Below are 20,238 nucleotides of genomic sequence, written 5' to 3'. Positions count from 1 at the left end.
TTTTATGAAATGCCAAAAGTTTCACTGGTTTCTTGTTTAATGGAAATGCTATCTAAATCTTTCATTTTCTTTTGCTACCTTTGGAATAAAATCATAGGATTAATTAACATGGTGTTTCTTTATGTTATACTAAGATAAATTATTATATGTTGTTATTTGATACACTTTATGGACATAATATCCTATAGATATAATTTTGCAAGTTAGAGTTCCCCATTTGTATGAACTCATACAAAAGCCCACCCACGAAAACAACAGATAAATCAAATGTTGATAAACAGTTCTATCAAATTTATATATTTTTCATTCACTCTGGGACATGTTCTTGCACCTTGAAAATCTAAAATTTGAAAAGGGTTTTATGAAAAAGAAAATTTTGAAATTCATCACATACCCCACTTGATCACTTTATAATTAACTTCGTGCATTATGCTTAGCTTTGTAGCCTTTATATGTAGCATCATGGGTATGTTTTCTTTCTTTCTATTTTTTTATGTTTTTCAATCACATCTATTTGACTGCTTTTGAATGTATTATTCCTCTCAAGTTGTTATACAGGATTTGTCTCCAACTTTTGTTTTCATATCTTTTCAATGTTTTCACCCTACAATTCTTCACTTTCAACGTTAATTTTACAACCATTTTACATTATCTTTGTTCATGATGAAGAGTAATTATGAACACATACTTCATTTTTCTATCCCATTAACTTTTCCATCATATTACACATTACATTTATCACTTTCTTTTTTCTTGGTTTCCATCACAAAAAGTTACTCTTGATTTTAAGATTTTCCAATTGGCAATCCTTTCTTTCTATTTATTTCTTAGTAAACATTTTCTCATCTCTTTATTGTTATTATATACTTTATAGTACATATTTTATAAACTATAGTTCATGGTAAACATTTCCATTATAATATACACTTTGCTTTGAATATGAATACTTTGAAAATCTCAGCTACATGTACTGAAAAACAATGAATTGTGTCATCAAACTTCTTTCTGGATCAACAATGTCAGGTCATTTCTTAACTCAATGTTCTGTTTTTCCTTAAGCAAGTGAAAGTTATAAGTTTTCCACATCCCTTTTTACAATTATTCTTTCTACACCTACTAAAAACAAGAGTTTTATTCTCTCTCTCTCTTTTCTATTTTCAAGAAGAGTTCAAAACATGTAATTCATTTTATAAGGCTATATTATAAGCAAATATAGGTGTTTATGGTCTTTTAATTGTTTTCAAACTTGGTAGGAACAATAAATAGTCACAGATAATCACCAGTGTATTATAGACCAGACATACTACAATCTCCAATTTATACCATTTTACCATAAATCCAATACATCACAGATACAACATGAAATGCAAACTAGTATCATATTTTAAACACAATAAACTTGCATCCAAATCACAAGTTCTTTTATTTAATTTAACTTGGTTCGCATCCTAAAACACCAAGTGGAATACGCATAGTGAAATGAAGCTGAGACAGTAACATCTTCATCTGGTCACTCCTTGATTTTTAATTCTCACTCCTGTTAGGTTTGTCTGAATTGAAATCCACCTGATGCACATTTATGTAATTTCATTAGAAAAATGAAAAGAAAAGATAACAGTCATACAGTAAAAGAGCAGATTCATCAAAATCCTATACAAGGTTGCTCTGTTACCTCAATGGAAGTAGCAGGAACCCAATCATTGGTTGCTGGGTTGCACATGCAAGAATGATGGCAACCAGTGTCATTATCTGGTTCAATGTGAAAGCTTTCTCCACTTTTCTCTACTTTGATAAATCCTGTTCCAGTCTGTGGATGACACACATATTCATCAATTCTTTAACATCAACAATAAACTATACATATTGTATTCAATATTTATATACAAGTCTTTATATCTTTTATTCATTCTTTTCTGAATCTGCAGCAACAAAAACTCCTTTTAGATTGCATCAATTACACAACATAAATAAATTTGATTAATACTAAATTCTTAAAAGTATCCCATACTCTAGAATTTCTTTCTCTATCTTTTCTTTGCCCATTTTCTCATGGTTCAATAGTCCACTATAAGGTTGGCTAACATTCAATATAAATTTTCCAGTATGAAGAAGCATGGTTTCAATATTTTGCAATCAAATTCACTATAACAAAAAGAAATTAAATCAATGCAGAGATCTATTTATGAGAAACAAAATATATTAACAAGAATGCAAGTGGGATCGGAGTGAATACCGTATGGTGGTGTTTGTCCACACTGTTTAGATCTTTGTAATACTCTGTTTCCACAAATTCATCTGCTACTTCACTCCCTTTGTACACCAGTTTCTGCACATAATTGAAGAGAAAAATATAAGAAATATTAACACAAAGTTCAGTTTGCCTTTGATCAAAACTTAAACATTTGTATATAATAATTTACCTGTATTAGTAAGTCGTTTAAAAAAGAATAAATTTACCATTCAATTAGAATTTTTTCCATGAGTTTATGTAAAAATAAGAATTTTCTTAGATTCATATCATGATTTGTGATCTCTAATAGATTATCCATGTAAAAATACATAAAAAGTACTACCCTTTTTCCAAATTATGTACAAGTAAAAGCTTTTTACCACAGATCTCTAAAATCTCTTTTTGTTTTCTATTTTTAATAAAAAAAAATGTTGATGAAGTGCAGAGAAAAACGAGGTTAAAATAGAAAATAGGAACCTTCTCTTGGGGATCATTCTCAAGGTGTTGAAAGTGTATGAATTCTGGAATAGAAGATTTTGGGGTACTGGAAAAAGCATCAACATATTGAGTTGAATAGTCACTGCGTTGAGGCTTGGTGTGGCGTTGTGGAGCGACTCCATCAAAATAGTCTCTGGTTTTGGCCTCTAAGGAAGCTTCTTCCTGTGCTGAGAGATGAACGTCACTCCTGTTGGGCCTTCTGTAAACCTCCATTTTCTTCCTAACCATGAATGTTCTGTGTGAATCTGTGTCTGTATTTGTAAGACTTGGGGGTTGGTGCAGATATTTTTGGATAAAGGTATGAAAAAATATCTGTACGAGGGAGGCTTTTCCTCATGCAAAATATCTATCTACCAATCTTATCCGTTTGGTGACGATAATTATTAAATACTTTTTATAAAAATATTTTGTAAGAAATTTTATAGAAATTATTATTATTATTTATAATTTCAACTAAAATATATTACTTTTAGTTCGGTAAAAAAATAATCTTACTAAAAGCTTCATTTTATCTGAATTTTATTAACAATTAAATATGTGTTTATTTTTTAGTAATTATCATGTGTATGATTTTAGAAAAATAATATTAATATACAATTAAATATAAAAGAGACTTTTATTTTTTATTTTTATTTTAAAAAAATTTTAGCTCTTTTATAAATATAATTATGATATAACCGAATCGTAAAACACCACTAAAAATCATATTTATAGCATTTTATTAGTTAATAATTCATTTAAAATGATAATATTATGCTTAAATATAACAGTATTTTTTTAATTTAATTTGGTATGATTGTTATGAATATAAACACCTATACAATAATTAAGAGTAAAAAGTGGTTTATGTAAGATGAAATTTAAATATTTTATTATTAAAATATAATACTTATAAAAAAATTAATTATTCAACACAATCTCTCAAAATTTATTTATTTATTTTATTTGACTTCGTTTTAAGATTATGAAAAAGAATTTGTTTGTCTTTAGAATTCACAATAAAGATAGTAGTATAGAGTCAGTATTTTATGTATGTAATTCAATTGGATTCAAGATTAATTTTTACTTGTTTAGGATTTGAATTTTTATTTAGTTTTTCTTTTGAGGTTTGTTTCTTCTACCACCATCAAATACCATCAAATGTTTCCTACATTATTACATACTTAATTTGTCTTTCCAAAAAAATGGATGTCAACATCCGTCTCACCTTCAACGGATGTCAACATCCATTTCACCTTCAACGGACGTCAACAAATGTGACCACATTCGTAAACTAAAAACTAAAAAAAAAAAAAAAAACTTAACAGATGTGACACATTCGTTTAACTAATAATATAAAAAAAATTATAATAATTAATTAAATAATAATATGTAAATTAAATTAATAATTATTATTTTATTAAATAAAATAAAATTAGTTTATATATAATTATGTAATAAATTGAAAAAAATTAAATAATATTTATATATTAATTTAAAATATAATAAATTAATAAATTAAAAAACTTAACTGTGACCACATCCGTTTAATTATTAATATAAAACATATTATAATAATTAATTAAATAATAACATATAAATTAAATTAATAATAATTATTTTATTAAATTAAATTAATTTAATTTATATATAATTATGTAATAAATTTAAAATAAAATAAAATATATTTATATATTAATTTAAAATATAATAAATTAATAAATAAATAAATAAACTTAACGGATGTGGCACATCCATTTAGTTATTAATATAAATGTTTAGTACCCGGTTTTAAAAATGAAGACATTGGGTCCTATGTTATGAAAATTGTATGAATAAGGTCTTGTCCGTTAAGTTGACAGCAACGACCTTAAGTCCATGCTGATGTGGTTGTACTTTTTCTCTTCTCTCTTTTGTTGTCCAGCTTTTTCTCTCTACTGTTCAGCTTTTTCTTTGATGATTTGTTGAACTTGTTTTTTCTTTGTGGACCTTATTTATATACTTTTCATAACATAGGGACACAATGTCTTCATTTTTAAAACCGGGTACTAAACAGAAATTCACCTCTTAACATGGGAACGAAGTAAGCATTTAAGCCATATAAAATATATTATAATATATAAATTAAATTAATAATTATTATTTTATTAAATAAAATAAAATTAATTTATATAAAGTTATGTAATAAATTTAAAATAAAATAAAATAATATTTATATGTTAATTTAAAATATAATAAATTAATAAATTAAAAAAAAACGTAACGGATCCGTTAACAGATGTGGCACATCCGTTTAATTATTAATATAAATATATTATAATAATTAATTAATAATAATATATAAATTAAATTAATAATAATTATTTTATTAAATAAAATAAAATTAATTTATATATAATTATGTAATAAATTTTAAAAAATTAAATAATATTTATATATTAATTTAAAATATAATAAATCAATAAATTAAAAATTAAAAAGAAAGAAAAACTTAATGCATTTGGCCAGATCCGTTTAACTAATTATATAAAAATTATTAAATTAATAAACTAAAAAAAACTTGAATCGGATGTAGCTACATCTGACGGATGTGACATATTCATTGAAGTATTTTTTCTTAAACGGATATCGACATCCGTTGAAGAAAAAATGTGGAGGTGTAGGATATTTTAAAATATAAATGATAGTTTTGAAATTTTAAAAAAATGTGATGGTGCAGGGAGCAATGTGGGGTGGTCTAGGGAGTAACGCTCTTTTCTTTTTTTATAAGTGTGGTATCATGGGAGAGTTAGAGTAATTGGAGTTTCAGTTTAGTGGCAAAACATATTATAAATAAAGAAAACTAGCTCAATTTCTTATAATACCATAAGATGATATATCTTTGTACAAGTAACTTGATCATTAAAATATGTTTATTTAGGTATGATGTTTTTTATTTGATTTTGAATATGGTTTGACTTGAATTTATCTTAAGATAAAATCGTCTATAAGACTGAAATGTCTAAACATTTTCATATGTTTTGAAGTTTAACAAACAATAACAAACGAAATAAGCATATGACACAATGTTATCTTTTGAAAAGTAATATAGGTAAAAGATAAGTGGTTTATGAAAAACCATTGTGAAATCTAAATACCTTGAGAAAAACTTAGTAAATGTGCCAATACATGAACAGACACACTGCTAAATGGTTTTCCTATTAAATGCGTCTAAATGGTTTTCCTATTAAATGCGTCAATGACAGTCTTGTTAAATGTACTCATGCTATACGCTGCTAAGCAAAGCTCAAACAAGCTCTCAATATGTCTTGATAGATAAAACGTTAAAAGATATTTTTTGAAAGATACGCTAAAAGTCTTAAATGGTGATTCAAAAACCTATGTTGAAAGACACCTTGCAAAATGCGCTTTTGAACAAAACAAAGATAACTTAAAGAAGTGTTTTCAATAAAAGCCTTACATAGGCTAGACAATACCTTATACCAAACGATTTCTTTCATCCAACGATGAAAACTTTATAAACTACTTGGTATCTTAGTCAAATGCTTAAACGATTAAATCTTGCATCAACAGAAGAAATTTTGAAATGCTTATAGTTGTTTTAAACGTGCATTAAATGTCATTAAATGCACAACGTCTCAAAACAACAAAAACGATAAGAAAAATGACATATTTTTTTGCATGTATATATACTCTACTCTGTGCAAATTACCTATGTCAAGTATCCACCTGCTCCATCATATATAAATCAGAAGTAGACGTTAGAGACAAAGAATAAATTCACGAAATGTTCTCTCTATCAGTCGCTCTAGAAAGTTTTGTTGGCTCTATCGAGGAGGAGGTTCCCTATAGGTTACACAAAAACCAATAACATTTGAGCCAACTATATAAGGGATCGACACCACTCTTTACCCAAAACCTTAAGGCAATGGGTTAATGGGTCTTTCACCTTTATATGTTGTTCTATTTTCTCATTTCTATCCAATGTGGGACTTGGACTCACACTTGGATTCCCAACAAGTTCGTACAACCTATTTTTATAAATAACTAAAAAAACATGTCTGCTCTGATAAGTTGACTTTTACCAACGGCTGCTGCCTACGACAAGGCTAAGAAGATCCGAAGATCAAAGCAAAGTACTATCTAACAGACATTTTCTTGAAGCCTATATATTGAAGAATGTCGAAGAAAAGAGCAAGAGAATGAGCACATGAACACAAAAGTAAATATATATGAAGAAAATCAAAGCTCAAAAGAAAAAGAAAATACTCTCAAGCTTCATAAAATCATAAGCTTACTATTGTAAGAAGAGAGAAAATTACGAGAGTCTGTTAGATTGAATTGCATTGTATACACATCTTCTCTTTAAGGGTAATTGTCTAAGGATTTGTAAGCAATCTGTTTGATTGCAAATTCTGAAGAGAATTCAAACATTTAATGCTTAACTTGGTGGAGTTAAATGGTAGCTAGACGAGTTTGTCTAGTGGAAACCATGAGTGGGTGAAACTCAACTAGACAATATATCGGGAATATACTTGGAGTGTTAGGTATACTAGGAGTGGTGAAGAATACTACATAACCAGAAGTTGGTGAAATTCAACTAGTATCGGGAAGATACCGAGAGTGTCTATGAATACCAAGAGTGGTGAAGAATACTACACAACCAGGAGCAGGTGAAACTCGGTTCTAGTTAAAGTAATGAAGGTTACTTGGAGTGACTAGGTGATACCAAAAGGAGGTGAAAATACTTAGTTGTAATCTTGTTAAAGATTATAATGGAACCCTCTAAGAGGTCTTAGAAGAGAACTGGACGTAGCTCGATGGAGTAAACCAATGTAAAAATACTTGTGTGTTTATTATTTCAATTCCGTTAAACGCTTTTCTCACCAACCCTACAGTTGCGTATTATCTTAACTACTATAAAAGCTTTTGTCACCAAACGTTATTTTTTATTAAGAGTTAGCTTTATCAAAACGCTGCAACAAACTTGATTAAACGATTGAAAAATATTTACTTGAGAATTTATACTTTGAACATATCTTTCAAGTCAAACATTTAACAATTTATATAAATCTTTTAATCCTTGACGAGGCCGTTAAATTATCTCCTTTGCAAAGTTATCCTATAACATTATTCAAATCACCCCTCCTCTTCTCCTTTTTTAATGTTTTCCGGGTACTTCATATAATATGTTGAGTATGATAGTCTAACTTCTAGTCAATTTGGTCAAATTGGTTCAGTTTAATGTTATATGGACTAAATAATCACTTTTTATATAAAAAAGAGAAGTGAAAAAATCAATTTTAAACCAATTTGAACAAATGATTTGTCATTAGAGTTTTCTTAATTGTGGAGACTCAGTGAACATTTATATAGTTGAAAAAAAATCATTTATTTAAAATGTATAGAGCTAAAAAAACATAGCTAATTGGACAAACCTTTAAATAAGACTTATAATGTTTTTGGTTTGTTTGGTGATAGACTTTTAGTCTTGGGTGAATAAATTTTTGTTTGGAGAGCTTTAATTGTTAAGTGAATAAGTTCTCACTCAATGAAATCGATTTTGTAAAATCTTTCAATAGTAATTCTCTAATAAAATCAAATTCTCGTGGGACAAGTTAAAATTTACTTGTTGTGTTGATAATTTTAATTGAACGAATTTTAATATATTCATAATTCGTCGAAAAAGCAAAGTGTTAACTTAAAAAAAAAAGTGTTTTATGAACGTCAAAGATACAAGTTTCTAAATATTTATAAATGTCAAAATTAATATATTGTATTTTAATATTATATTAATGCAATGAAAATTTTTAATTGTGATTTATTAACATTTAATTTGATATGAAGTATATATGATTAATATGTAATGTGTTTTGATTAAGAAAGTATTGGTAGAATGTGAAATGATTTAATTTTATATTATATGTGAATATAATTATTTTTAAGAAAAATATATTATATGGAGAGGTTTTAAATGTTGATAGTAAGTCAAGGTTTATATGACCTAAGTATATGGTGTGGAAAAAATTTGTTTTTGAGATAAATAATAAAAATGTATTCTACTTTTTTGAAATATAATTAAGTGTCTATAATAATAAATGTCAATAGTTGTTAACACTGGACTAAGATATATATTAAACACTTAATTTTGTTGTTGTGATAATATTATTAAATTGAATGTAAAAGAAATGAAAATATATTTTTCTAATAAACTTTAACTATGCAGAGGGTTTAAAGTTTGTTTCTAATGAATTTACTTTTTTTGTGGTGTTATTTTTTAATTATAACGATGATATGTTAGAAATAAGACACTTCTAGAGTGATAAGAGATAGAGAAAAAAAGTTTTATTTTATTCTAAATTTTTTTATTGAATAATTATTACATAATATTATTATTATTATTATTATTATTATTATTATTATTATTATTATTATTATTATTATTATTATTATTATTATTATGAGACATGGAATTGTATCCATTAAAATCTAAAAAACAACTTTTATTTTTATATTAATTTTCAATTATTCTCTAGCGTCCAAAGGTGAAAATTTAAAAGATAATTAATAGATAAACTTAAAAACTAACTTTTTACTGCTCTACATTTGTTATCATTTATTGCATAATGAACAAAAAAAATTAAAACTAAAGCTGTGAAAGTCGTTGGTTTTAGGACATGCTGAGTGTCAGTAAAAAAAAGTGTATTCTTGTGTTTCGCAATATCAATTCACTCTTACTTTTACACATTTTGTTTCTGTTATACACATTCGTATAATCAAACCCTAAAGACATTTTCATTACTTCTAATGATATATTTATCTTCTTTTTTATTCACTTTCTTGCTGTGTGAAAAATGCAAAGTTGTAATTTAGTTGTACTTTGACGACGAAAAAGAAAATTGGATGGAAGCATTTAGATAAGGTGTCTGACCCCATATGACACCTACTTCGAAAAAACACAAATCTTTCAAAACATAAAGAGAAAATTCGTACGAAGTTCTTAATTACCACATTAACCCTTATGTTAATATCTTCATAGTCAACTAAAAACTCAGAATTTCTGAAATATTCTCTTCTCCCTCTAAGATTTTGTATTATTTTCATCATTTTGATTAGTTCATTTTTAAATATAAGTAATTCTTTCAATCTTCAATTCTGTTGTATTTATGTTTTTTACTTGAACATGAAAGTAACATTTTGCAGAGAATTAAAAATGGTAACAATAGCAAGAATGAATATTTTTTAGAAAACATTGCAATTAATCTTTAATTTAATTTCATCTGATTTTTTTAATTAAAAAAATAGGCAAAGGATATTACAGCTAAGAAAATTTATTGTCTCCACACGTTTCACTGTATCCTCTTATCTCATCACATGCTATGCTATCACTACCAATTGCTATAACCACCTTCTTCCCCACTTCCACTGTCTTATTTCATCCACACATTGCTATACATGTAGCCACCACCAACACCACCACTCTAATAACCGTGACTCACGGCTCTTGCCACCGTCTGCCTCCGCACGCTGCCAGTTTACTCCGGCAACAGGTCAATCATCTCCCTCTGCTTATGGGTCCCTAATAACGTCACCCTACCAAAGCCATTGCATTGCTTTTGCTTTTCAATTTTCTTTTTCCTTTTCTTTTCACGTTAACTTCAACACAATCCCCACTCTTGAAAACTGTGTCTCACAATTGAATTCTCACCGGTATCTCACATTCCATCACATTCTTCCTTTAACAAGAAAACCATATGGAGAGCGATGTGGCTAAATGAGTGTTTTTTAATTAGCTTATTTTAGTGTATTTTTATCATTATTAACTAAATCTTATTGAAAAATTACTATTTCACATATACTTTGAATTAGTAATATTTTTCGTTTTTATAAAATGAAGAAGTAACATTTTGTCTAACGGAGGAACTGAAATTAATTAACAGTGACTTAATATGAAAAAGTAAAAATCTACTTCTCGTGTATAATTTTAGTAATTTCAAATAACCAATTATAAAAATAAAAGAAAAGAAAATCTAATAATAATGTTCTTTAATTAAAAACGTAATTAAACAGTTGCAATATGATTAATGACGTGACATGGTGATGGTGCGCACCCTCCTCGTGGGTGGTCTGACACTTCACTTAATCCAGCAAAGTCACACTAGTCTTATACACACAGCACGTGTTTCCAATATCCATTCCTATTTTTTTTTATCTGTTATTATTATTATTTATTATTATTATAATTATATAGAGTCACACTGTAACTGGTCCTACTCACGTTCACTTTCTTGCCACCATTTCTGAGCTTGACTTCCCTCTCAGTGGCGTCTCTGTCAAAGTCCAACACAAACGCATCTAGACTGACCCATGACGCGAAAGGTCTCGAATTTCTCCGATCTGATCCAAAGGGTCACAGCATCCTGCCTCCTTCATCCGCTGGCCACCGCAGCCTCCGGCAAGGAGGACGATAACTCACCCTACGACTCTGAGGAGAACAGGAACGAGGAGTACGAGGATGAAGAAGAGGAGGAGGAGGAGGAGTACGAGGAAGAGAGAGCGTTGGGACCTTTGAAGGCTCTGAAAGTGAAGCAGATGGAGGGGCTTATGGAGGAGGTGTTCGAGACGGTATCGTCGATGAAGAGGGCGTATGTGAGACTTCAGGAGGCGCATTCTCCGTGGGACCCGGAGAGGATGCGTGCTGCTGACGTGGCGGTGGTGACGGAGCTCCGGAAGCTGGCCGTGTTGAGGGAGCGGTTCCGCCGGAGCGGGGGCGGGGAAGGGAGGAGGAAGGGGAGGAGGAGAGGTGGTGGGGTGGCGTCGGTGAGGGAGGTGGTGGCGCCGTACGAGGCAGTGGTGGAGGAGCTGAAAAAGGAGGTGAAAGTGAAGGATTTGGAGGTGAAGAATCTGAGGGAGAAGCTTGATAGTGCTGTTGCTCTTACTACTAATGGGAGTGGTGAAAAGAAGCCTGGGAGGTCCTTGTCTAAGAGGAGGCTGGGAATTCAAGGTACATTAAGCAATATACATGCCACTCTTTTTTTAATATAATATATTTATGTATATATCATGGAATATGGTGTTTAGAATTAGATGGATGGAATATTGAGAAGAATAAAAAGATTGAAAAGTCTCTTTTTGTTATATTTCGTTGCTTTGACTTGGAAGTATGTCACTTTTGTTCGAAGTTCTTGCATCTGAATGGTTTGGCGTTTGGCAAGACTCTCCTACATTGCATGATCTGGGGTCTCAGATGCTCCTTCGAGCTAAATCAAAGTGTGTTTAGTTGAATTGAAGGTGTCAACTATGAGAAATGATTTTGCTCCAAATCTGACTTTAGAGTGTGTTTGTGTAAAATTGGCAAACTTGATCTTCAATTAGATTGATTTGATATGATGTGATTTATATTTGAATGTTTTTATTCTAAAAACAGGCTAATATGAATATTCGATGTAAACATTTTTATTCAATGCTGAAATTTCTTTAAGTTACTTCATCACTGAATCATCTTTTCATCGTCTGTAAATTTACTAAATTACTTATGCAGCAATTGCAGCAGTACCAACTCCAGAATTGTTTGAAGCAGCAATGGTGCAAGTGAGAGAAGCGTCAAAGTCTTTCACATCTCTGCTGCTGTCTCTGATGCACAATGCACATTGGGACATAACAGCTGCTGTTCGTTCCATTGAAGCTGCTACTGCCTCAACTGACAAATACCACAATACTTCAACCACATCCATTGTCTCAGCTCACCATGCCAAGTATGCCCTTGAATCCTATATATCAAGGAAAATCTTTCAAGGGTTTGACCACGAGACTTTCTACATGGATGGAAGCCTCTCCTCCCTCCTCAACCCTGATCAGTTTCGACGTGATTGCTTCACTCAGTACCGGGACATGAAGTCCATGGATCCTACTGAGCTTCTTGGAATCTTACCAAGTTGTCACTTTGGCAAATTCTGTTCCAAGAAGTACCTTGCCATTGTCCATCCAAAGATGGAGGAGTCCTTGTTTGGGAACTTGGAGCAGCACAGTCAAGTCCAAGCAGGGAACCATCCCAGGAGTGAGTTCTACAATGAGTTTTTAGGGTTGGCCAAGACAGTGTGGTTGCTTCACTTACTGGCATTCTCGTTGAACCCTGCACCAAGTCAGTTTGAGGCAAGTCGCGGAGCTGAGTTCCATCAACAGTATATGGACAGTGTCGTCAAATTTTCAGGTGGGCGAGTGTCAGCTGGTCAAGTTGTAGGCTTTCCCGTTAGCCCTGGATTTAAGCTTGGGAATGGGTCTGTTATAAAGGCCAGAGTTTATTTGATAGCGAGAACATAAAAGTTTTTTTCTGAGGGGAAGTTCTTTTTGCACCACTTTTTTTCTGGTTCCGCCGCCTCACTTTTTTACATTCCATAAATTAGTTTCTAGGATACTAGGAATTGCTTTTTGAAATGTAAAAAAGAAAAAAAAAATAGAAAAGGTGTGAGAGAAAAAGAGGATGCAAATAGAATCACTCTTTAGGGAGTCATGATTTGAAAAAACGGATCACAGTGAGCTAAGTTTTACCTAGCAGGATTCAGGGCTGTTAATGTAATATGAAAATTCCGTCGGCTAGGCTATTGATTTTCAAGTGATTGTGTCTGGACGGAAGTGATTATGAAATTGTTCATTACGAAATCTATATTGGCAAACTATTCTTTCTCTCTCTGAATATTTGACTTTCAAACGAGATAGAGACAGAAAGGAAACTTGTTATATTCCCTAAGTCGAAAACTATCCGGGATTTAAATAAAATATGTTATTAATGGTGATACCCCATGATATTTGAATAAAGTAATGAATTATAAACCTCTAGATATTAGTTTGCATACATGTTTCATTTAATTTGTCTATTCAATAAGTCGGGAAATAGGCAATTTATTTCCCAAAAAAATGTATCTGCATCAATCCAGTACAGTGTAGGTCTTTCAAGTAAATGTAATTTCAGGTCTATTAATTGGCTAAGAATGTTTGAAACTTTGAATTGTGGCCTTCACATGGCATAAGCATGAGACAATCATATACAGAGGTAATTTGACGGTTTATTCATTGACTAAATATTTTAAGCATGATGTCCGTCCACAAGGAAGAAATGGGGAATGAATGTGGAAAGACCACCTTTCTTGTAATAAATTTGCCGTGCATCTGATAGCACTCAACCGAGAAAGAACACTAATTTTCCTTCGTCAATATCAATCATGAAGTAACAATTATCCTCTCAAAAATCTTTTCGCCTGCCACATGAATCAAATAGCACTTTCAGTATCGACAAGCAAATTCATAGTCATTAAAACTTCCTGTTAGACGAAGCAGTTCCTCAAAACAACAAATGATCCCATGATGCAAAAAGCAGTCTTTCTGCAATATTCACAGGGCTAGTTTAATGGGAAAACTCACAGCTGTCTTCATACAATGTGAGTCTTGAAATGTGATTTGAATTCTCTTAAGAAAGCACGACATTGGTAAAATTCAGACATTTGATTCAGATTAAGGAGACAAATAAGTTACAAAAAGCTATTTTCGCTTAAGACTTGTAATGCTAGAAGCTGAAGCAGAAGGGGAAAAATTCATTGAAAATATTGATTACACTACGGTAAACCTTACGTTCACTTGCAAGCTGCGTAATTGAACATACACAGTGGCTTAAACCTTAAAGCAGGGCATTTGTGAGTGGATATCAGGGTGCAATACGATATATAAATTACAATAGATAAATCTAACAGCATTGCCAAGATAAAACGTGTATCTTACTTGTTCAAAAGTAAGAAACATAATCACATTCCAGGCTCCTACTCGACCAAAATTTGGAAGGAAACCTTTATAGAAGGCCAAAAATCCCTGCAATACATTTGTAACATGAGTTCAAGCTGCAGAGAAAAGGACAAACTATATGCAGACCTCACGCCAGCTTACTATCAAATGAACACGCCAGGGGCAAATGTGAAAATAATTTTAGATTGTTAAAGGATCATAACAATTTAAAGGATCATAACAACAAAGATTGCGATATGGAAAATCATATTCATTGAATAGGAATTAAGTACGTTGCTCAATAGCCTCTTTAATTATGCACCGAAAAGTTTGCGTCCGCTCTCCCAAATCACCTCATACAAGTAAGGTGATAACCATAGTAATGAATCTTTCAATTTATAAAAATATTGGACAACCAAATAAAAATATAGCAAGAAAAAGGTGACAACTATTATAATGAATCTTTCAATTTCACTTGGTTCAAGATTTTAAACAGCAATTATACATAAAATCAAATAAGGAAATTCATAAACCTCATTAAGCAAAGTCTTGAGAAAGCAGTCAAATGTGCTTTTGTAGGTTGAATCCCCCATCATCCTGGATTTCACCTGAAAAATTATGGGCATTGAAACAAGTAATCCAGTAGCTTCATAAAAGAGTGTGCTTCTTCATACAAATTTTACCAATAGTGTTAAGGAATCTAGAAATAGTCCTAGAATTTCAAAATACCCAGTTACTTATAATTTCACCAGAATGTTTATGGAGGAACATAGACAGAAGTATTGAAAGCAAATTGCCCTTGAAAAAAGTATTTGGGTTACGTTTGGTAAGATCCAGTAACACTGTCAACTTTAACTCTACATCATCCAGAACCAAAATGTTAAATCAAAGTATTCAAATTGTACCATTGACTATTTGATTCCCCTTACTTCTTTTCTAGCCTCTTTTTATTATAAACACAACTTGTTGCTATCGAAGTGTTCTTCTTAAGCATAAGTGCAAACTGAAGACAAAAAAAGGGGAGAGGGATGTTGTAGCACCTACCACATCAACGGGAGAACCAATAAATACAGCAAAAAGACCTGCCCCTAAGCCAGCAAGAAGGTGAGTATAGACATTGTCCATGAACCCTGGAATTTTCAAAATCGTCTGCATAAGTATAAAGAATCAGAGCAGCATTGCAATTTGTTGGGGAAATCAGTCCAAATTTCCAAGCATTAATGATAGTAAGTGGAAAGCCAAGGATGCATGTTTGTAGACTCAAGGTGAATCCACTATCATAATGAGATGTATATGAAAAGTGGATTAAAGATAACAAAGTCTCTTTATTGAAGGAAGCCGCCAACCTTTATTATATAAAGGGATTACATGAAGTGAGAAGTTACAGAGAAAGAGGGGTGGTCTTGTATATGCTTTTGGCTATTTCTCTTTTTTGTGGTATTGTTTTGTGTGTCTCATATCTCTGATCCTCATTGTGTGTGAGAGGGATTTTTTTCCCAACAAAATTAAATTGTGCAAGGTTGTACTTCCAAGTATAGCAAAAATACAATTTAGAATACTCAATAATGTGATTACCCGTTTCACTTTATCATAGCTAGCTAATTCAGCAGCATTTATAATTGCATTCCTTGCTATGTTTGGCCCAAGCCCAGTCCACAAGGCCCCTATTCCTTCCTAGTTTAACAAAAGAAAATATAGAGAATTAGACTCAACTAGTAAATTTTCAATATAATCAAAGAAGCAAGACCAAAAAAACTCATAAGAAAGGCTTACTTGTCTCAATATAGTTAAATAAGCATCTATGGCACCAGAATAACGCCTAGGTACCCCAGATGGCAGATGACCTTCGGATTGAAGCCTAACTTTAACAAGATCAGTTGGATTAGCAATCGTGATTGCTAAAGCACCTATCATGGGTTAAATAAAAGAGATTAGTGACTGCAATATATAATATAATAAAAAATGTAAATTCAATAACTTCTATTATCCAAATTATTAGCCTTTTGTTTTCCAACTTCCATTATCCAACTGTAAAGTCAATAACTTCACCCTAAATTTACATTATGCAACTACTATTTCACATTTATGATAAAGTATTGTGCTACAATATGAAGATGAAGTTTCTTGATAAATAACTAACAAATAAAAAGCATAGCTAGAATTTTAATTCATGTAAATGGGAAAAATGAACATAGTTCAAGCATCATTTGCCTTTTCTTTTATAATTTTTTTTTTCCAACTGGAATAAAAGAAGATGCTAATTTCCCCACAAAGGAGAGAAAATCAATTAATGTTATGCAATCTGAAATCTGAAATGATGCATTAGAACTGTTCAGAAGTACTCACCAGTGAGCAGAGCAGCCAGGATCATATGGTATATTGGAACCTCTCCAACAAAGGCACTACCAACAAGAAATGTTTTGACCTGTTCATGGTGCAGTTCATATGTACAACCCATGTTCCTCCAATCACAGACTTATTCAATGAAAGTTAGATATATATACTCACAGGATCATATAATCCGATTCTTAAGCCTCCATATAAACATTGGCGATGCAAACCAGGAACAATTCCTTTCCACAGAGCTGATATACCCTCTTCTCTAGCAATGGTCTTAATTGTGCTTAGCATGCCCTTGTATTTAGGTAAACCCACTCCATCATCAACCCCTGCCTTCTTTTGTAGTTGAAGTCTGACCTTAGCTGTGTCCAGAGGAATGGTACAAAACTGCACAAAACTCAACCACAAAAGAATTATTAGAATTACTTTCTCATAGGCAAGTTTCTAGGTTAAATTTCTATAGCAGTAGTTTGATACAATATTGGCATAGATGCATCTAATTATGAATAATGTAACTTAAGAAAGGCAAAGATGAAACTTGTAAAAAAGTTTGAAACACGGTAACTAAATTTTTTAGAGGTTAAAAGATGGGCACAGTCATTGTAAAAGTTCTTTTACACTGTTAACTAATTAGAAATCATCATTGATATGACATTTACTATGGTTACTGCCAAAGTCAGCCAAATCACCATTCATGGTGGTTCATAATTGATAGTGCATTATACATAATTAATGGATATACTATTTTATCTTTCACAAAAGGAAAAAAAATTACTAAAGAAGAAAATTAGAGTAAAACTCTTGCAAAAGAAAAACCTTTAACTAAGAGAATCAGTCAGGTAACCAGTCATGCCAAACTATCTGTATAATAAGAGCATCAAGGATCAACAATAACATGTACAAGTGCACACACCTTGGTAAGATGTCGACTCACATTCACCTAAAACTGGAACCAGTATGTATGTTCTCTCCGTTCACTAGGATCTCTCTATTCTTCCGTCCAAAAATACTCATTTTGTGAGTAGTTAGACTCCACTTTTTAACTTGATGTGCCAGGTCGTATTCACTCTGTTCATGATCCTACTTAAAGTGTTTAATATCAATTCAAATGAACTGTCACTTTAAGCAAATTTTAACTGAGGAACCACTCAGTTATTATTATCATCATCCTCCTAGTATTATAAGAATCAACAATTTTTTGTTATAACTCGATCACAGCACTAAACTCTCTACATTTTATGCAGACACTATTTACTCAAAACTAAATGCAAGGAAAGTTATATAATTCACATAGTCTTGTGAACATCCCACACAATTTGACTTTTCACAAATTGTACACAAATACACAACCAAATGAACTTGATCAACTCAAGTCACGCAATCCTGACATATCATTCCTTTGGTTGATAAACGTACGATTCAGTTTCTATCCATAACAATAGGATATGCGAGAAGCTATATTACAAGATCCAAATGCCGAATCGAAATCGGTTAGAGAAGGAAGGTTACCTCGGCGAAACAAGCTGCGAAAGCGCTGCACAAGAAGGATACAGCGAACGAAATCTGGTTCGGATCTGACATTGTTCACGTCACTGGAAAGAAGAAAGGGTTTGGGTGTGAGAGTTTAAGAAGTTGAAGGAGACTAGTCGTAGCGTAACCACTCTTCTTAAGGAGACTCTACTTCAAACCAGTTCACGGTTAAAACAGTGAACAGACGGAGAAATGGATGTGAGTAATCAGAAAGCTATGCTACACTTGGATAATATAGTTGTTGACAACTGTCTAATTACAGTGACTATTTTGTTAAAACTATTTTCATTTAATTTGGAAAAAAAAATCAAATTCTTCATTTTTCATGGAAATAAGTTATAAAAAACTTAAGTTAAAAACAATATAAAAATGTCTATTGTATAAAAAACAATACACTAAACAAACTAAAATACTATTTTTCTCCTTAAAACTCATTGTCAACACTTGATATTGTTCTATCTTGAAATTGAAATGTAGAGTGAGATAAAATGAAATTTCAACCTAAACCAATTTAATCTCTAAGATAAGTTTATTAGGTCAAATATTAATTTTTCTTATATACTAGAACAATTAAATTATTAATATCACTTACACCACCGCAAATTATGAAGTGTATGCATGTGCAAGTAAGAAAAATGTCAAAAACTTGTGTTTCTTAGCCATGAAGTGGGAGACCAACTTTTTTAATTAAAGTACCAGCAGTGATGGGACCATGCTTATCACGTAAGAAAGTAAACTTTAAGAAAAAAAATAATCTGAAATATATACAGTATTAAATTATATATAAAATGATTATAATAAAGTATATATTTTAAGTACTAATTAAATTAATAATTTACCAAAACATGATATATCTCAAAACAAATTATATATAATAGAATTTATACTAATTTTTTTTTATATTATTATTAAAAATGATGAATTTTGTGAAATAAAAAAAATGATATTTTAGAAGTGGTGGTTGTTTAAAAATAGTGAGACTCGATTATTTTAATATTAAACGGTTTTATTATAAATAACTTTGTTATAAACGAATTTTATTATTTTAAAACGTACTATCTGACAGGGGAATAAAGAAGGAAATAAAGGGAAGCAAAGAAGACCGGTTAGCAATTAATTAGAAGGTATGGGGAGTATAAATAAGGAGTTAGTTGGAAAGGGCGGGATTATTCAATTTGTATTTTGTGAATTTACTGGAACTTAGAGTGGAGGAAGATCAGGCTTCCTTAGGAGGGATTACTATACAATTGTATTATTGGTTCATTGAATAAGAGAAGTATATTCAGAAGTATAATCTTTTGGTGTGGTTTAATTGCTTTCTTGACTTCTTGAATTAAGAAGTCCAACAATATTGGTCCGACCTGCCGGATCTAGATCAGAGGAGAGACAAGATGGAGAATAGGGTGAGCGCACTGGAGGGAAAATTCGATTCCATGGAAGCGACGTTGGAGGAGATTCGAGCAGAGATGAGGGGAATGGCTCGAAACGTGAATCGCGACTGAGGGAGACGAAACGTTAATCGCGACCGTGGGAGAAGTGGGAACCAGGGGAGGAGTTCTGAAGGCAGTCATTCGGTGAATGGAAGTCGGGATATGGAGGGGGATGAATCTGAGGAGGAATTAGAGGAAGAATGCGATGACGTTCAGAGGAGCTGGATGAAGATAGTGGAATTACCTACTTTATAAGGGACCGATCTGACGGGATGGATCGCTAGAGCAAAGAAGTTTTTCGAACTTTAGAGCGTGACAGAAAAAGAGAAGATGAAGTTGGTGTACATCTGTATGGAAGGGGGAGCGAACTATTGGTTTCGCTTTTGGCGGAAGAAGGTTAAGAAGCCTACCTGGGCGACATTGACGGAGGCGATGGTCAGGAGGTTCGGAGGTAGACAC

The 20,238-nt window shown here is 31.5% G+C and overlaps 3 protein-coding genes across 4 annotated transcripts; 1 reads left to right on the top strand and 2 right to left on the bottom strand.

Annotated features, from left to right (window-relative positions):
• Window positions 1–1,301: 1,301 nt before the first annotated feature.
• On the bottom strand, window positions 1,302–3,041 carry LOC108342173 (uncharacterized). The gene is made up of 4 exons (XM_017579894.2): window positions 2,708–3,041; window positions 2,234–2,326; window positions 1,673–1,807; window positions 1,302–1,566 (listed from the first exon to the last, which is right to left on the bottom strand). The coding sequence occupies exons 1-4, from the start codon at window positions 2,954–2,956 to the stop codon at window positions 1,525–1,527; spliced, it is 519 nt and encodes a 172-aa protein (XP_017435383.1). The 5' UTR covers window positions 2,957–3,041; the 3' UTR covers window positions 1,302–1,524.
• A 7,065-nt stretch (window positions 3,042–10,106) lies between these two features.
• On the top strand, window positions 10,107–13,366 carry LOC108341026 (protein GRAVITROPIC IN THE LIGHT 1). 2 transcript variants are annotated; one of them, XM_017578629.2, is made up of 3 exons: window positions 10,107–10,257; window positions 11,030–11,711; window positions 12,249–13,366. In XM_017578629.2, the coding sequence occupies exons 2-3, from the start codon at window positions 11,075–11,077 to the stop codon at window positions 13,025–13,027; spliced, it is 1,416 nt and encodes a 471-aa protein (XP_017434118.1). In that variant the 5' UTR covers window positions 10,107–10,257; window positions 11,030–11,074; the 3' UTR covers window positions 13,028–13,366. The 2 variants fall into 2 exon arrangements, with proteins under 2 accessions (XP_017434118.1, XP_052735113.1); XM_052879153.1 differs by having other exon boundaries at window positions 10,119–11,711.
• Window positions 13,367–13,547: 181 nt separating this feature from the next.
• Window positions 13,548–18,553, bottom strand: LOC108341021 (mitochondrial uncoupling protein 2). The gene is made up of 9 exons (XM_017578625.2): window positions 18,329–18,553; window positions 16,988–17,206; window positions 16,826–16,904; window positions 16,253–16,386; window positions 16,055–16,153; window positions 15,524–15,628; window positions 15,013–15,087; window positions 14,480–14,566; window positions 13,548–13,962 (listed from the first exon to the last, which is right to left on the bottom strand). Exons 1-9 carry the CDS (start codon window positions 18,398–18,400, stop codon window positions 13,939–13,941), a joined length of 894 nt encoding a protein of 297 aa, XP_017434114.1. The 5' UTR covers window positions 18,401–18,553; the 3' UTR covers window positions 13,548–13,938.
• Between the last annotated feature and the right edge of the window lie 1,685 nt (window positions 18,554–20,238).

This window comes from Vigna angularis, chromosome 6 (genome assembly GCF_016808095.1).
Source record: "Vigna angularis cultivar LongXiaoDou No.4 chromosome 6, ASM1680809v1, whole genome shotgun sequence".
Classification (NCBI taxonomy): domain Eukaryota; kingdom Viridiplantae; phylum Streptophyta; class Magnoliopsida; order Fabales; family Fabaceae; genus Vigna; species Vigna angularis.
The sequence above is the reverse complement of the archived record's forward strand: the minus strand, read 5'-3'. Positions and strand labels throughout refer to the sequence as shown.

Bases quoted from the DNA above. Each gene is read 5' to 3' on its own strand.
- LOC108342173 (XM_017579894.2), bottom strand. From the start codon at position 2,956: ATGGTTAGGAAGAAAATGGAGGTTTACAGAAGGCCCAACAGGAGTGAC. The intron at 1,808-2,233 runs GTATTCACTCCG...TGTCATCCACAG, and splicing joins TGGACAAACACCACCATACG to ACTGGAACAGGATTTATCAA. The intron at 1,567-1,672 runs GTAACAGAGCAA...AATGTGCATCAG, and splicing joins TTCCTGCTACTTCCATTGAG to GTGGATTTCAATTCAGACAA.
- LOC108341026 (XM_017578629.2), top strand. From the start codon at position 11,075: ATGACGCGAAAGGTCTCGAATTTCTCCGATCTGATCCAAAGGGTCACA. The intron at 11,712-12,248 runs GTACATTAAGCA...TTACTTATGCAG, and splicing joins GAGGAGGCTGGGAATTCAAG to CAATTGCAGCAGTACCAACT.
- LOC108341021 (XM_017578625.2), bottom strand. From the start codon at position 18,400: ATGTCAGATCCGAACCAGATTTCGTTCGCTGTATCCTTCTTGTGCAGC. The intron at 16,905-16,987 runs GTGAGTATATAT...CACCATGAACAG, and splicing joins GAATCGGATTATATGATCCT to GTCAAAACATTTCTTGTTGG. The intron at 16,154-16,252 runs GTAAGCCTTTCT...TTGTTAAACTAG, and splicing joins ATTTAACTATATTGAGACAA to GAAGGAATAGGGGCCTTGTG.